At 40.2% G+C, this 17,540-nt stretch overlaps 1 protein-coding gene across 4 annotated transcripts; it reads left to right on the top strand.

The window, feature by feature from the left end:
• Window positions 1–148: 148 nt before the first annotated feature.
• atp6v0a1a (ATPase H+ transporting V0 subunit a1a) lies at window positions 149–15,550 on the top strand. Of its 4 annotated transcripts, none has more exons than XM_032536471.1 (22): window positions 149–324; window positions 1,518–1,691; window positions 2,585–2,663; window positions 2,870–2,967; window positions 3,086–3,214; window positions 4,000–4,082; window positions 5,117–5,243; window positions 5,353–5,435; window positions 5,528–5,621; window positions 7,381–7,593; window positions 8,360–8,510; window positions 8,778–8,917; window positions 9,091–9,257; window positions 9,356–9,446; window positions 9,710–9,828; window positions 9,942–10,158; window positions 10,262–10,369; window positions 10,467–10,574; window positions 11,138–11,155; window positions 11,705–11,822; window positions 11,996–12,167; window positions 14,485–15,550. In XM_032536471.1, the coding sequence occupies exons 2-22, from the start codon at window positions 1,575–1,577 to the stop codon at window positions 14,576–14,578; spliced, it is 2,526 nt and encodes an 841-aa protein (XP_032392362.1). In that variant the 5' UTR covers window positions 149–324; window positions 1,518–1,574; the 3' UTR covers window positions 14,579–15,550. The 4 variants fall into 4 exon arrangements, with proteins under 4 accessions (XP_032392362.1, XP_032392359.1, XP_032392363.1 ...); XM_032536468.1 differs by having other exon boundaries at window positions 11,111–11,155; XM_032536469.1 differs by having other exon boundaries at window positions 242–324; window positions 1,525–1,691; window positions 11,111–11,155.
• Window positions 15,551–17,540: the final 1,990 nt, after the last annotated feature.

Below are 17,540 nucleotides of genomic sequence, written 5' to 3'. Positions count from 1 at the left end.
TATTTGGTGTTATTAGAGCTAATCAACTAATTATTAATCTTAATATTAATATTAATATTAAGAGTAATATTAATGTTAAGAATAATAATATTGTTCAATTTAAATTGAATGGACATTTAGGAAGACTATATCCAGAAGGTGGCAGTAATGCAGCGTTAAGGATGTAAACTGCCCTAAACCTCGAAGAAGAAGAAGAAGAAGAAGAAGAAGAAGAAGAAGAAGAAGAAGAAGAAGAGCTGTCAGCTGCAAACTAACGACAAGTTTTAACAGCAAAGAGGAAACTAGAAGGAAGAGAACCGAGGAGGAGAGCCCTCCACTTAAACAGTAAGTACACAGTTACTTAATTATACGGTACTTGAGAGTTGATATTATTTAAACTACCGTAGCGTTATTAGCTTTATTGTGGGCTAAGTTAAATATTGAACAACAGGTGCGCTAAACTGGCTTTAGTTCTCTAATTAGCCTCACATATAACGTTAGTTGCAAACTGAGCTTATCTAAGTGAGCTAACGCTAACTTACAACCTGATGTCAGAGAAGTATATTAACCTCACTATAGTTAGTAGTCTGTTGTTTAACGTGATCTTGCTCTTGACATTGAAGTTACAATTTAAACCAACACTAATCAGACTAGCACCCGTCAACTAATATTCTTTTGTCAAAGTTAACGCTAACTAGCAAATCAACGTTTGCCAATGTTATGGTTGTGTGGCTAGCTACGTTATTGCGTTAACGTTATATGATGGGAATAGTTTTGGTAGATCGCTATCCAGGTAGCTGTGACGGTGACATGTTAACTTGGTTAGCCATTGACGCTAGCTATCAGCTTTGACAGGTGAGGCTGCAGTAGTCGGGGAACAATATCTGGCCGATTTGTTATTTGACGAGCTACATATGGGTTGTCTTGAGTAAACGTTGTGCAACGTTAGTTTAGTCAATTTTTATGTGGTTAAGCAAACCTGTTTTTCTGTTTTAAATCATTTAAAGCGCCCTTTGCGGCGAGGCAGTGGGAGTATTGAGGCTTACTAGAGCTACTGGTCACATGATGCCATGTAATCCACAGATAAGCCCTGTGGTCATTTTACACTTTCAGGCTGCTTAGCTGAATTATTCTAAGAAAATCCTCACCTTTTTATTGTTAAATAATAGATATTACATAAACTGCATTCAACGACATTAACGATTACATTATGTTTTGCATCCACAATAGAAATTCTAGCCACTTATAAGTCCCCTATATTGTTATGGTTCATAGCAAACTATTTCACCCACATTCCTGCAGCGATCATGAGATCAGCATGAGGGCAAGCTGATCTTTTCTTCTTTTCTCCATGCCTGCATCCTTCTCACACTTGTGCTAAATTAACACACTCCTGATACAGGCTTCTACCATTAGTGATGTTGACACTAGTGTGCCATGCAGAGAAAAGTAATTAATGTAAAACTTATCAGATCCTTTGTGTTTTGTCAGAGGTTTTCTCTCATTGAGTAGGACTAATGGACATTGTCAATGTTCAGTTTCTAGAGGTTCTGGTTGATTTTTAACGGTGCCGAGCCCTCACATCCTTCAGCAACATGGGGGAACTCTTCAGAAGTGAAGAAATGACGCTGGCTCAGCTCTTCCTCCAGTCAGAAGCGGCCTACTGTTGTGTCAGTGAACTAGGAGAGATCGGGATGGTGCAGTTTCGTGATGTAAGTCCTCTGTCATGCTGCTGTCCTTCAAATCGGGATTGCTTTATTATCTCCTGATTCTGTTGTGGTTCTTTTCTAGCAACTGAAAATTTGCTCTCCAAAACTGTTACCTGTTGTGTAAAGGGTGTTCAGTAGACCTGCACGATTCAGGGGAAAAAACATGAATCACGATTTTTTTAGTTTAGAATTGATATCACGATTCTCTGCCACGATTTTTTTTTTTCTCACAAAGTGTAGTGATTATTGCACACATGAACCATGACAAAACAAAACAAATTGGCACCTATAGCACATTGCGCATCACCAAAAGTTGGTAAGCATATTGGCTTAAATGAAAAGAAGCGAGAGCATTGCAGCGCAACAATTAATCGTGCAGGCCTATTGCGAGGTGAAGAAATCCTGCAGTGTCATCTGCTGAGAAAGTGCATGCCTTCAGCGTCATGTTCATCATGCGCTCACAGCTGACCCTTCATTCCACACATGAGAAAGCCCATTCCTGACAAGCCCTGAGGGAATCTTTGTGCTGAAATTTAGGATGGTCTGTGTGCATCCACAGTGGTATCTCTCTCATTTATATCAAATTATACATCCTCCACCAGTTTAAAACATATTCAAATGTTTAGAAAATTTGTTTTTTTTTCTTTACACTTCTTAAAAGACTTCATTGCTAATTAAAAAGACCTTATTAATGCTAGGGTATTCAATAGATAAGTATGCAGAATTTGAGCACAACAATAAATTATTGAAATTGGAGCAGCTTAGGTTGCTGATGTATGTTAGTTATCACCCATTTTAATTTCACAAATGATACTGATGCACATTTAAAAAAAAAAAGTTAAACATGTTTTATTGCTTGACCCTCACGTATGTTATTTTTAATTTATTTTTTTCAGCTAAATCCTGATGTGAATGTGTTCCAACGGAAGTTTGTCAATGAAGTGCGGCGTTGCGAGGAGATGGATCGCAAACTGAGTAAGTCAGCTTGGAAATTTGGTGCCGGAGCTGCCTCTGCCTTTACAGGAGGAGTGAACAGTGGTGCCACTCCGTCTCCTCAAAACCAAAACCTTTTTATTTCAATTCCACTCTTTTTAAAGACCAATAGCAGGGCCCTACAAAGAGTAGTGGGGTGATTCTTAATCCAGCATAAATAACTACATGCTACTTCTTCTCTCTCACAGGATTTGTGGAGAAAGAAATAAAAAAGGCCAACATCCCAATGGTTGACACAGGAGAAAACCCTGAAGTCCCCTTCCCAAGGGACATGATCGACCTGGAGGTGAGTGCTCTCTCTCTCTCTCTCTCTCTCTCTCTCTCTCTCTCTCTCTCTCAAATAAACAGTCAGCTCTATCATCTACTGCTTCCCTCTGCTGACCCCTCTGTATGTCGCTCCACAGGCTGCATTTGAGAAGCTCGAGAATGAGCTGAAGGAAATAAACACTAACCAAGAAGCCCTGAAGAAGAACTTCCTGGAACTGACAGAGCTCAAGCACATCCTGCGTCGCACGCAGCAGTTTTTTGATGAGGTCAGCTTGAATTGTGCACGCAGGCCTTTCAAAAACACCTTGCTCAGGACTTTTTGTTTTACCAACATCGTGGTAGCCTGAAAGACAAGTAGAACGTTATTTTATTTTAGAATTGCTTATCACCATGGTTAGAACATCTAACACCACTAACAAATGAAATATTTTGTACGTATTAATAGAATTTTTCAATGTATTCACTGTAGCAATGGGCAAGAAAAAGAATGTTTTTACTGCTCATAAGCTGTACACACACACACACACACACAATGGAACATTTATTGCCAGGTGTTTGACTCGTGATCGTCTTATAGTTGCTCACATGGCCTTGGCCCGTTTACACTAGACAGTCACATTAGTTCATACTCTTTAATTCCACTGTGATATAATACTTTGCACAGATTTTATTCTGTATTTACTATTTGTTTTCCGGGGCAAATCCTTGCTTGGCCACCTTTGCTCAACATCAGTTCCACTTCATTGCTTTCACAAGCAAAACTGTGTTGACTTATAATGTTAAGTCATCTTTTACAAGTTGTTATGGACTTTAATTAAGGTGAATCATTGAGCCAAATACACAGCTGTTTAGCCATTAACTGGAGAAAGTCACTGTCTACGCTAAAAACAAACACTGGCCCTGGCTCTTCGTCTCTCCCCTGTCCAAATCTTAACACCCATGTAAATACATTGTCTGAGAAGTTTTCTAAAGGCAGTGTTCACAAGGATGCATATATGGAAATGCAGTGACAGTAATGATAATGGCTATTAATTAACTGACTCTCATGCAGATGGAGGATCCCAGTGTAATGGAGGAGTCATCCACCCTCGTGGATCCCAATGAGCCTACTCGAGTGGCTGCTCTCAGACTGGGGTGAGTTTGTTTTTGTGGTCTTCCCTCATTCAAAAGGATTAAGCTTTTCTTGGAGATTTCCATTCTCAGCACTTCTGCCATCTGTGTCCAAAACCAGTGTTACAGCTAGCCAATCACCTCCCACACACTAGCTCAGCCTGTCCAGCTTAGTCAGGCAACTAAGGTCACTTAAAGCGAAAATCTACTCACAATCACAAATGTAATTCCCGTCCGTGTAGACATTTGTCAATGTTTTCAATGTGATCCCTTAAAGTGCTCATATTAGGCTCATTTTCAGGTTCATAATTGTATTTAGATGTTTTACCAGAATAGGTTTATGTGGTTTAATTTTCAGAAAACACCACACACTATTGTTGTAGCTCCTCTTTTCACCCTGTGTTTTGAGCTCTCTGCTTTAGCTACAGAGTGAGGCATCTCACTTCTGTTCTGTCTTTGTTGGGTGTTGCACATGTGAAGTAAGTACTGCTAGCTAGTCAGTTGCAGATTATGAGGGAGTGCCACACTAGCAGCTAGGCGAGAATTATAACGTGTGTTACAAAGTGACGCACGTTGTCACGGAAGCAAAGGCTAGACTACAATAGAGCTGTTTGTGAACAGTGTTTTCTCTGGAAGATGGTAAGTCCCTTTGGGGTGGACTTTGTTTTTTTTTCTCGTTTCACTGAAAGGAATTATAGCAGAGGTTGTTAACCTTTGATTTGATATGTTGTTGAGCATGCTTTAAGGTTGCTTAGCATTCACATAAGGCCTCTTTCAGTTGTTCATGCAGAAGTCACGACCCAGGCTTTAAAACATAACAATTATCTATGTACAGTTTATGAATGGGAAAAAAAAAAGATTTATGAAACACAATCATTATTATAACTTGTTGACGCCATGAAATGGGAGACATTGCAATTAGCATTTGTGAATCATAAGTTTCCTGAACTTTAAGCCTATTTCTACAAAGGGCCTATCTCATAAAGCTCATGAAGTGTTATTCCTACTAGACTAGGTAACCAACAACACCGGTGACTGCATTTTTCCATCTGTTATAGATTTGTGGCCGGAGTCATTGGCAGGGAACGTATTCCCACATTTGAGAGGATGTTGTGGAGAGTTTGCAGAGGAAATGTGTTCCTGAGGCAGGCAGACATTGAAGATCCCCTGGAGGACCCGACTTCCGTCAGTACTGTTTAAGCACTGATGTCCCTTGAAGTTGTTCAGATGTTAATGCCGGTTTTATTTTTTTAATTTTTTTAACTAAAGTCCAAACTGTATGATGTTTCCACAGGGAGACCAGGTCCACAAGACTGTCTTCATCATCTTCTTCCAGGGAGACCAGCTTAAGAATAGAGTCAAGAAGATCTGTGAAGGGTAAGTGACTGGCCAATGTTTGTAAAATGTTTAAGAAGTGTTCTTGGCCAACAGATCCTCATGTGCGCTTCTTCTTCTTCATCCACCTTCAGGTTCAGAGCAACCTTGTACCCGTGTCCAGAAACACCCCAGGAGAGGAAAGAGATGCTGGCAGGGGTGAATGCACGTATTGATGACCTGCAAATGGTAAACACACTGGCTGCAAAATCAGCTACATTACCACTCATTAACACTGACCCGCACAAAAACACACACTTAAACTGTATAGTTCTGGTTTTTGTTTCTGCTTGGTCAGCAAGTTTTCTTTCAGAAATTCACTGCAAAGTGTTAGAAGAAATTTCATTAGGCATCTAACACATCTGTTCTTTACAGGTCATACTTAGCTTCCTGTCTGTGTTGTAAGACACATATGTACATATATAGTATGTTATATTGCACAAATGTCACCTTTTTATAAAATAAACATTTGCAGTGATATAAGATTTGTGGGCCTATAAATGAGCTATTTTCTCTTTTTTTCCTTCAGTTGCCACTGAATGTGTGAGGAGGTTGAAGGCAATCCAAACTGCTCTTTAAATGACTATAATATCAGGGAGACCCATCTCACTCACTCTTTTGACAGATACAATGTACTGTAAATGTGCCAATAGTGAGGGGATGACTCTGCTTCCTTCCTACTTTTGTAAGACTTATATGCCATGGCTTCAGATCTCTTCATTTCTTCACGACATAGCATGTTTTTATTACAATGCGTATCCTAGGAAAATGTGCAGTTCAGTTTGGAAAAAAAAAAGTCCTCATTCTTTTTTTGCCACTGCTGATCAACACGTCAACTTTCTCTAGCTTCCTCCCAGAGAAATGTCCGCCATCAATCAGAATCTTTCCATTACTATGTTGTTATTGTGCCTGCAATGTTGAAATAGTCCTCAGTTATTTGTTATATAGTGCAAGGTAGGGCCACAGGGAATCCTCCCTTCCTTTGACTTTGAAAATGATAACCGTCTTGTATCTTTGTCATATGATGACACATCCGCCCATATGGGTGTTTTGCATCATAGCACACAGACTCGCACATCAACATAATCCAATTTTTTTTTTACTCGCTGCAGTCTGTTAGAAGTGAATCTCCCTCATGTTACTTCAGTCAGCCAGCTGTGTCAACTTTGATGAAGTTGTCATGTACTTGGATATTATAGGAACATTGGCATTTGCCACAGAAGCTGCTTGCACGAGACAGATACTTGAGATTTGACATGCATCCCATTTGATATCCTCTTACGGCTCTGCATAGCAGGGAATGTGGATCTTGGCGTTTGTGGATTGAGTTTTGTGCTTTTCGCTAAGTGGGCATGAGAGCTAAATGACAGGCTGGCGTGGTTGATGAAGAATGTTAAGCTATTTGGAAAGCAATCAGCTATGTGTGGGCTATTAAGCCTCCAGACTGCAGGCGAGACTGTGCCTGTAGGCAGACAGCACAGCGCTTAGATATCCTGCTATTTGCTGATCATGGGACTTGGCTTTAAATGTGAGAGCAGCAAAAAGCATACAGCAGCATACCTGGGAATATCCTGTATCTCTTTCAGGAAAACCTAATGGATTAGACAGCCCGCTGATTTACAGTTCACTGATAACGCCAGTAAATGTAAAACTTGTTTATGAATATTAAGAAATTCACGATTCATCGCTGCTATTTTAAGAAGCATTTTCTAAATGTTGTGGTCATTATATTTCCACTAGTTTTAACCAGAAAAACCTCAGTGTGACTAAAAGCGTTTTTTTATTTTTTATTTTTATATAAGAGTCAAAATACGCAGTAATAGCAATGGTTTTATGGACCAACACCATGAGACAGATTACACAAAATGTGGTACAAAGTCATAAATCATGAATAACACTTCTACTGTACACACTGTGTATTTCATTAGTGTATTGTCTCTGTCTAAAGGTGCTGAACCAGACCGAGGATCACAGGCAGAGGGTCCTGCAGGCCGCAGCCAAGACAGCCCGAGTGTGGTTCATCAAGGTGAGGAAGATGAAGGCCATCTACCACACCCTCAACCTCTGCAACATTGATGTCACTCAGAAGTGTCTGATTGCTGAGGTGTGGTGTTCTGTCTCCGACATGGACTCCATCCAGTTTGCCCTGCGCAGGGGGACGGTGAGTAACTGATTCTTATTCTTATATAAGTAGACTCTGGTTCAAAATTACATGGTCATATATTCAATGTAGCAGAATCCGTTTGAGACAAACCGGTCTAAACTATGTCAGTGCAAACTGGGTATTTGCAGCATACTTCAGCTTTTGTGCATACTCAAATGAATCACTATATTCACTGTGACACTGTGCTGTGTTTTTTTAACTGCGTAGTCCCAACAACAGGATCTTACAAAACATGCAAGTTCCTCAAGACAAGAAGTGAATAGAGTTTTTAAAAAAAAAACACTAATATACAAATGTTTTTAAATAAACCAAAAACTATGCTGACTGCAACAAATTTCCATCATGGTAGTCGTGGGCGGGGACTCAATTTATCTCTCAGTTGTATTTATTCTGCCAGACTTGAAACATAAAGGCCATGGTGTACTGTATCAAGATCTCATCTGTACCACTACTTCCATCTTTCTGCAAAGTTGTCCTGGCAGCCTTTGTAAACTCAGCTAAGATTTCCTAATTGTTTTAGCAGTTTATTAAAACCAGATTTTAAGGAAGTACAGTGGTGTCAACTCAGAGTAGGGGTGGTCTGTGAAACCCTCAATCATACGACAATACCTTGTGTACGCTTAGCTTTCAGCATCCATGTGGGGGGCACATGATCTCGTTCTTGGAAAGATGAGGATCAGTGTCAGGGTGGTTGCATGGTTAAAATGTTGTAGTAGTTCAGATCATAATCTTGTGTTGCATGACATTGTGTTCTGCGCTTTAGGAAAAGAGCGGCTCCACTGTGCCTTCCATCCTCAATAGAATGCAATCCAAGCAGACGCCACCCACCTATAACAAGACAAACAAGTTCACTTCAGGCTTTCAAAACATTGTGGATGCCTATGGAATTGGCAGCTACCGTGAGATTAACCCAGGTACGAATAGGTTACACTCTTTTCTGTACATACCTTGGACCTCTGTCATTACCATCCGTGTTATTGTGTGTTGTAAGGCAATTATACATTTTGTATTACAGTCTGTTTACCCAGCTGCCTGTAGTATTAAACTGCAGTCACTGAAAGGTGTGGTGCCTACTCTGTCTCATCACCCATTATCACCTTGTTTGAACATGCTGTCTATCATTGTTTCAACTGCCGCACCACCCTCATGTGATTCCTGCCTCCCTACCTCCTTGTCTCCAGCGCCATACACCATCATCACCTTCCCCTTCCTTTTTGCGGTTATGTTTGGTGACCTGGGCCACGGGGTGCTCATGACCTGTGCTGCCCTGTACCTTGTGTTGAGAGAGAACAGGCTGATGGCCCAGAAGAACGATAATGAGGTATGGATCCCATCATGGCCATCTCATCAACCCGACACCATCCTTACTGGTGATTCACCAGACCCACAGCTGTACAAGGCATTGTGCTTCTGTGGATTGATGTTTAATATTGTAGAAATGCAGCTTCTCTTGTTGAAACGTACTTCTCTCACTCATTGCTTGTTCTGTGGCAGATGTTCAGCATGGTGTTTGCAGGGCGCTACATCATCCTGCTGATGGGAATCTTCTCAGTCTACACTGGGATCATTTATAATGACTGCTTCTCCAAGTCCCTCAATGTGTTTGGGTCGGGCTGGAGCGTCAGGCCCATGTTCGACTCTCGGCTAGGGGCCAACTGGACGTAAGTGTCAAGCACCGACCGGAGCTTTAACTCAGTGACTGCTGTAGATGTGCAGTAATTCAAGTCTCAAAACTGATCGGTGTTCTCAACCTGTACAGGTTTGATACATTGGAAGGCAATAAAGTTTTGCAGTTGGACCCGATGATAGAAGGAGTGTTCAAAGGGCCGTACCCCATTGGCATTGATCCGGTGAATTATTTTTCTTTGTATTCTCTTTATTCTGCTAAGTACAAACCAGCTCAGTTGTTCCTTTTTACACGATTGGAAACCATGTCTTGGTAAATAATTTACACTTTTAATATAAAGTATAAAGGGCACTCACAATATAAAGATATTGAACATTAATTATTAAAGAATACTGTTAAAAAAAATTTGAAATTTGATTGATTTGTTTTTTGTTTTGTTTTTAGCCGGTTCAGCACTCACCATCTTTTGATATGCTTATATTTCAGATATGGAACATTGCCACCAACAAGCTGACATTCCTGAACTCCTTCAAGATGAAGATGTCTGTTATCCTGGGAGTCATCCACATGCTCTTTGGAGTCTCACTTAGTCTCTTCAACCACCTGTGAGATTATCATTTAACATTTATGCCTCAATTTCTTGTTGTATTTCTGTCTCTTTGTCACCATTGGCAGTTATGCACACATGTTCAAAGTGATTGTTTGTGGTTCTCTGCAGGTATTTCAAGAAGCCACTGAATATCTACTTGGGATTCATTCCTGAGATTGTCTTCATGGCCAGTCTGTTTGGTTACCTAGTCATTCTGATCTTTTATAAGTGGCTCACATACGATGCACGCATATCCAAGGGTGCTCCCAGTCTCCTCATTGCCTTTATCAACATGTTCCTCTTCAACTACAACGACCCCAGTAACCAACCTCTCTATAGAGGACAGGTCAGACACTTGGTAGCTGCATACACATATCACTTTGTCCTAAAATAAACCAAAGCATGCTAATTGTCCCCATGTGGTGTTTTTCTGTCTCTTCTCCATGTAGATGGCCATACAATCACTCTTGGTGGTAATCGCCTTGGCTTGTGTCCCCTGTATGTTAATAGTGAAAACTCTAGTTCTCCGGAGACAGTATTTGTGGCGGAAAAACCTGGTAAGATAGAGGAATTGGGTTCACGTAAAATAAAATATTGCATCTCAATTATAATCCCTTTTTTAATGCTGTTATTTTTACCCCTCTTCTATGTCAGGGTACAGCTAACTTTGGAGGGATCAGAGTAGGCAACGGGCCCACTGAGGATGAGGCTGAAATCATCCAGCATGACCAGCTCTCACAGGACACTGAGGAGGAGCCTGAGGTAAGAGACATGTCCCTGTCTAACGCCGTCTTCCACCTGACCAAAGCTGGAAAAAACGGCAGTGTGGCAGTGGGGTGTTGTTATATGACCTACTCACATATTTGAATAATTCAGTCACTCAGCCACAGTTGGGAACAGAAAGCGATACCTCATGTTTCCATTTCCACTGTGGCAATGCAAAAAACATCACTTATGGATGAAGGAAATGTTTACTTTATTGTTTTCTTCTTTCGTCGACATTTGTCAGCTGCTTGTCAAATCCATCCAGGCTAATTTAACTTCTTGTGAAATAATAAGACCAGTCCGGTTGTTTTGCTTCACATCCTGAAGAGCTGTGATGTGAAACTGTTATATTCCCTAATTTAATTCAAAAATGCCCTGGCTGCACATGTGAGCAGAGTCTTGTCATCCTGTAATGCTAACCCTCTTTCTTTTTTTCTTTTTTTTTTAAGTTAGTAACTAACTTCTCTTGTTACTTTCCTGTTTACTGATGTCTGTCTGTCTGTCGATCTGTGTGTGTGCTGCCAATAACCAAGCGTTGCCTTTTGTCACCTGCTGTCAAGGCCCACGAGGAGGAAGAGGTAGGACAGGAGCTTACGCTGCACCTTCACCCTGCCATCTATCCCCCGCTGTCACAGTGCATGTCTAGAAATTCTGTTTTCCTGCCCCTCGCTTTGTCTACTTGAGCTGTCAACCATTGCTGGCTGCTCTCTTAGCTGTGTGTGTGTGTGTATAAGTGTGTTTGTGTGTGTGCAAGTGTTAGTTGGTCGGTGTGTTCCAGGAGTCACTTGTTGAAACGGGGGTTGCTGGGATTCCTCATGCAGTGGGCGCCAGTAGGCCAGTGTATCCTTACAGTCCCGGTGTTGTGTGCATGAGGGATCAGCAGGGCTGCTGATACTTTGGGTTCACAGGGTCCTAAGACAACGGTGTATCTCTTCTAATTTAAGGGGCTTTGCTGATCTACAGGGGCAAATGGCTGTCCTATCAATAACCTGTATATTATAATATTGCACACACAATGAACCAGACTCCTCCCATGTGGACCCCAGGACCTGTCGTAGAGATGCTGATTTCTAGAGATTGATGCTGACGTGCAGCTACGTTTTTGATGTTCTGTCTCTGTGCCGCAGTTTAACTTCGGGGATGTGGCAGTGCATCAGGCGATCCACACCATAGAGTACTGCCTGGGCTGTATCTCCAACACCGCCTCCTATCTGAGGCTTTGGGCCCTCAGCCTGGCTCATGCACGTAAGTCCCACTTTCCCTACTTTTTTTTTATTAAATATCAGATTATTAACCTAATTCAAATAATTTGTTAATTAAATACTAGATGAACACAACAATATACGCACATTTGTTAAGAGAAGTAGACATCTAATGCATGCACTCTTATCTCTGTTCTGTCTTTGTCCAATGCACAGAGTTGTCGGAGGTGCTGTGGTCCATGGTGATGCACATTGGCCTTTCTAGCAGCAGCTTTGGAGGTTTCTTCGTTCTGACCATAGTCTTTTTCTTCTTTTCTATTCTCACTGTTGCCATTCTTCTCATAATGGAGGGCTTGTCAGCCTTCTTGCATGCACTGCGACTGCACTGGTAAGTTGTTGTTTTATTGTGGCATTTGTTTTGTATGTTTCTTCATATGCTTTCTTTTGTTCTCTCCTTAATATTAACTTTGGTCTCAGTTTCATATGTGTCACATTTTTGGAGCCTTTTATGAAATAAAGTGCTTATTAATTCAATCATTTTTTTAGGCTAAAGTTAATGTTGGCATAAAAATTGCATTAAAGCCTCTGTTTTAATATTCTAGTATAAAACTATGAGCATCTTATCCAGCATTTTACAGTATTCACAATAAAACAGTGATCCAAAACTAAGTTCCCGTGCACTGGATTTGCTATTTTAAAAGAGGAGGACTTTACTAATGCGAAATAACTGTAGGTCTGTAACTACTGACCCATAGTGCCATCTGCAGGTGAACAGAAACTGATGCTACTGCTTTTGTGTGTAGGTGATTATACACAAAATGGGACTCAGCCTATTTCTTCCAATTCAAGGAACCAGAACCAGCTTCTTCTTCTCTGCATTGCAAAGAAAATAATGAAAGTACTTATATTATGCTTGTTGGCCTTTTCTGTTTCCTTTATTGTATTTTTTATCTATCTATCTATCTATCTATCTATCTATCTATCTATCTATCTATCTATGCTTACAAAGTGAAAAAGCCCAAAGGGACTTACCATCTTTCAGAGAAAACACTGCTCCAAACCGCTCTATTGTAGTCCAGCTTTTACTTCCGTGACGAATGTTGGTCACTTTGTAACACGTTATAACGCTCGCCAAGCTGCTAGCATGGCACGCCCTAATGCTCTGCTTCTGATTGGCTAGTAGTCCTAACCTAGCTACTTTGCATGTGCGACTCCCAACAAAGATGGTACAGAAGAGAGATACCTCACTCAGTAGCTAAAACAGAGAGCTCAACACACAGGGTGAAAAGAGGAGCAGCAGCAATGTGCGGGATAACGAATATATGGTGTTTTTTTAAAATTAAACCATGAAACCCTATTATTATATAACCTCTAAATACAATTATGAAAATGAGCATAATATGAGCCCTTTAAGGGGTAAATCCAGCATAGATTAAAAATCAAAAGTCAAATAGAAGTTAACAAATTGTAGTTTGACAGTGCACTCTCTCTTTCCTGTCCTATGACCTTGAACACATCTGGCTCCAGAGACTTATGCTTTTAATTTGTGCTGCGTGTAGAATGGTCTACGACTTCTTGCCATGGCACTGATGAGCTTTTGTTGTCTCCTCATTAATGTCTACGTCCGGCTTTGCTCGTAATGTCATCCCGGCTTTGTAATCCGCTGGCACGTTTACAGAGCATGCCTGTGTTGCAGTAACTCTTCTCTATAATTATCCTTTACACAGGAATGTTGGGGGACTCACTTTCACTGAATGGCCTTCAGAGAAGTTAAGGGGCAGTTTTGAATGCGGAGCAGCTAATATAAAGACACATATGATAATATTTCTAATGATTGCATCAGAATGTGATATATGCAATGCCACATTTAAGGTCTGCAAGAAGAAAAGGGAGAAAAATGTTGGCCTCTCTATCTTACAGGGGCTGTACTCAATTTTCAGAACATTAATATAGCAGTAAACAACTTTTTGCTATGTAAAGACATAGTGTAGTAATATAGTTGCGTCCTGAGCAGAGAATGAAGTCAGTATTTGACTGTGTGTGTGTGTGTGTGTGTGTGTGTGTGTGTGTGTGATATCCCAGACCACTTTTATATTGAACATCGGGGACAGCTCCTTCAAAGTGCTCATCTGTTTACAGATGTTCTTGTAGTTGCTGAGATACCTGAAAAACATTAACACTAATATACTAGCTTACAGTAAATGCAGAGAAATCACAGCATCAGTTATCTTAAAATAAATATGGCCTCTGAATTTTGGGACTGGATTATCCCTGATCATTTTTGCCAGGAAAAAGTGCAGGAGTTATGTACAGTAATATTTTTAAAACATCTAGCACCTCCTCGTCGTCTCTCCTACACCAGACAGACTATGGAACGGCAGGTATTTCTGGCTCCTCAGTTAAAAGGTCATCCAGCCGTCACTTAGCACTGGTTAAAAATAGAGCCTGATCCTTTTCCAGAAAGGTATGGCTTATGTGTCTGAGCCCAGGGCCGGGTCCAGGAGCAGGGGTGTATACATGGGTGTATACATGGGTGTGTTCAGGTGGGGTAAACACTGTGGAATGAAAAGCAGGGGTCATATCAGCTACGACTGCTCTGCTAAGCATTACCTAACCTGGACTGCCATCACCACCATGTGCTGGTGTTATTCTGTAAGGATATTAAATATATTTTTTGATTGGAACTTTTTATTTATTTTTTACAGGGTGGAGTTCCAAAACAAGTTTTACTCAGGCCAGGGCTTCAAGTTCATGCCCTTTACCTTCGACAGCATCCTGGGTGGGGGGTTGGAGGACTGAGATGTGACAACTCCTCTTCTTCTGCAGATGTCACTCATCTCTTGAGAATCTGTGTGCGGTTGGATAGTGATTTTCTTTTGTGTGTGATGAGGTTTCCTCGAGTGACAGTCCACAAGCTCCCATCTGTCACACTGCTATTTGTTGTAAACTTCTCATAACGTTTTTTTGTTTTGTTGCATTCCTTAAGAAATATAGCATTATCTGTCATCCGTTATGTGTCTTGCCTTGTGAAGTCATTTTTTTTCCCCCTGTGTTTTATGTAGTTTAATATTATTTATGGAAATCTTTTCTTTGTGAAACCTGCATTTTTCCTACGTGGCAGTGTTGCACTACCGATCACAAATGAAGTTTAATGTACAAATGTCTTGATTATGTTTAGCTGATGCAGAGTAAAGTAACAGAAGTTTACAACTTTCCTCTCTGTCCTCTCCTCAGTTGTATCCAGGTTGTCTCTTTCTCACTGCATTGGCATTGTACTGCACAGAGCATCTCATTGGTTTGATCACGCACACACGCACACACGCACACACGCACAGCTCAGCTCTATCCCACTGCATACTGACTTCACACAGCCATAAAGGTCCAAAGGGAATACAATTTAACTTGCATCAAGATGTCAGCCCGATTTTTGAAGATGGAGATGAAGCAAATGTTTTAATCATGCGTTGTGCACTAACATTGCCATAAATGCCCTTTGTGTTTGTTGATCTGCTCTTAATTGACCTACACAGAGAGAATGAAGGGGGCTCTATAGGTGGATGTTCTGTAACAACAGTGTCAATCTTGCTGATCTCATTTTTTGTTCCTCATGCAGATTTCATTCATATGTCAAAGTTTAAAATGTCCTTTTCACACGTAGAAGGGAGTACAAATGGCACACAGCCGACATTTTCAAATAGAATTTCATGCCTCAGAAATCATTTATTACCCACATTATTTGTGCATCTCTGTGTCAATAAAGTGGAAAAAGCTTGCTTCAGTTGTGGATTTGGTTTTATATTTTTATGTTCGGAACAACCTTCGCTGTGTGTGTGTGATCTGCAGCAGTGGTGGAAGAAGTATTCTCTTTACTTTCTTAAAAGTAGTTATATCACACTATGAAAATACGGTTTTGAGTAAAGGCGATGCATTCAAAATACTACGTAAGTAAATATACTCATGAAAAAAATCTGGCTCTTTTTAATGCTGTTTTTTAGATATGTATTTTCTCAAAATAAGTAAGGGGGTTTGTCTCTGCACTGTTTGAAATGTAAATCAACTCTTGAAAAAAGCTCATTTTGACATAAAAGGTTTTATTTATCTATCCTTTCAGCACTAGCAGATCTTTTTAAGAAAATAAAACGTTCAGACTAGGACTGAAATTATTCAACAAGCAGATTTTGTGCACATAACCATGTAGGGCTATTATATTTTATACAGTGATCGTGTGTCTTTTTGTACTATAAAGTATGTATCTTTAAAATAAGGGACCTCCGTGTCTTCAGTAAATGTAGTGGAGTAAAAAGTACAATATTTCCCTTTGAAATACGTAGTAGTGAGTAGTACCTCAATATTGTACTTGTCCAGCAAACTACTGCATGTCATCACTCCTCTTGGTGGTGCTATTGAACAGGTTGTACATTTACAGTGACCTGTGAGATATTAGTTATGTTTTTACCCCTGTGTGTTAGAATAAAAGCACCTACAGTTGTCTGTGAGAGATGACTATATCTTAATTACCGACTGTTGCTGAACTTTGTACCTGGAAAAAGGATCCCAGCCGTTTATTTGGAAAAGGAAATTAGCCATAAGGGCACTTGTAAGTACATGTACAGTTATGGATTTTGTGCATAATGGGCCTTTTCTTTAACATGTCACGGATCATTGTGTAATGTACCAGGTTCACTCAGTCTAGCCGTCCACAGGCAATTATGTTATAATGAGTCCAAACAGAAGTATCCCCCCATTTTGAAAGGGTTTGTTTGGCTTTCTCAGTCCTGTCAGAAGCAGCAGGAAACATTCAGCCTTACACAATACTACATTTCCATTATTTAGAAGTAGAAGAAATACTCAGACCTTGTACTGTAAGTAAAAGTACCACATTTAAGAAATACTCTAACGCAAGAAAAAGCCATGCATATAAAGCAAAAGTACAAAAATACTAGCATCAAAAATCTACCTATATTACCAAAAGTAAACATGCTCATGCAGAATGTCTCTCCCCCCTTTATTTGTTGATTATATTTTGTATTTTGAATCTGAATGTGCAAAGTAACTTAAGTTACAAACTATATGTAGTTAAGTTAGAAGTGCAAGATTTTCCTCTGAAATATGACTTCAAAGGAGCAGAACATGGAATTACTCATGTAAAGTACCTCAAAGTTGTACTTAAGTACAGGACCTTGTAAATGAATGTAGATACTTTCCACCACTGCAATTCTACCCATAAAAAGAACAAAAATATAACACATTTGAGATGTTTTTAAAGGTCTAGCTGCTACAGGCACTTTGGGAGGCCTCACAATAAAAGCCTTCAGCCACTCTGGGATGAGGAACACCATGTTCTCTAGATTTCGTATTCTTGAGAGTGGGCGCAGCTATTAGCCACAACAGCCTAAAGTAATAATAGAGCTCTTTATTTATCTACATTTTTTTAGACAAGCTCATTTAATTTGATATTTCCCAGCGTGTCATGTATGACCAGGGGTGAGAGCAATCTTGCATAAGAGCCCCCAGAAATCCTACCATGTTTACACTTCCAGGGACGTTTACTCTGCAGTTTCAAAGCATGAACCCCAATGAGACTGAGCTTATTATACTCCTTAATCTAAGGCAAACACTAAGTGCACTTTAGTTTGGCAGAAAACTTTAGGAATGTAGTGTTTCTCGTAGGGTTAGAGTAGATTTTTCTTTGGGATAACAGAGATGCTTTTGCAGCTGTTCTAGTGCTGAAGGCCTTGGTGTATTCTTGATCCACTGAAGC

This window comes from Etheostoma spectabile, chromosome 15, assembly GCF_008692095.1.
Source record: "Etheostoma spectabile isolate EspeVRDwgs_2016 chromosome 15, UIUC_Espe_1.0, whole genome shotgun sequence".
Classification (NCBI taxonomy): domain Eukaryota; kingdom Metazoa; phylum Chordata; class Actinopteri; order Perciformes; family Percidae; genus Etheostoma; species Etheostoma spectabile.
The sequence above is the reverse complement of the archived record's forward strand: the minus strand, read 5'-3'. Positions and strand labels throughout refer to the sequence as shown.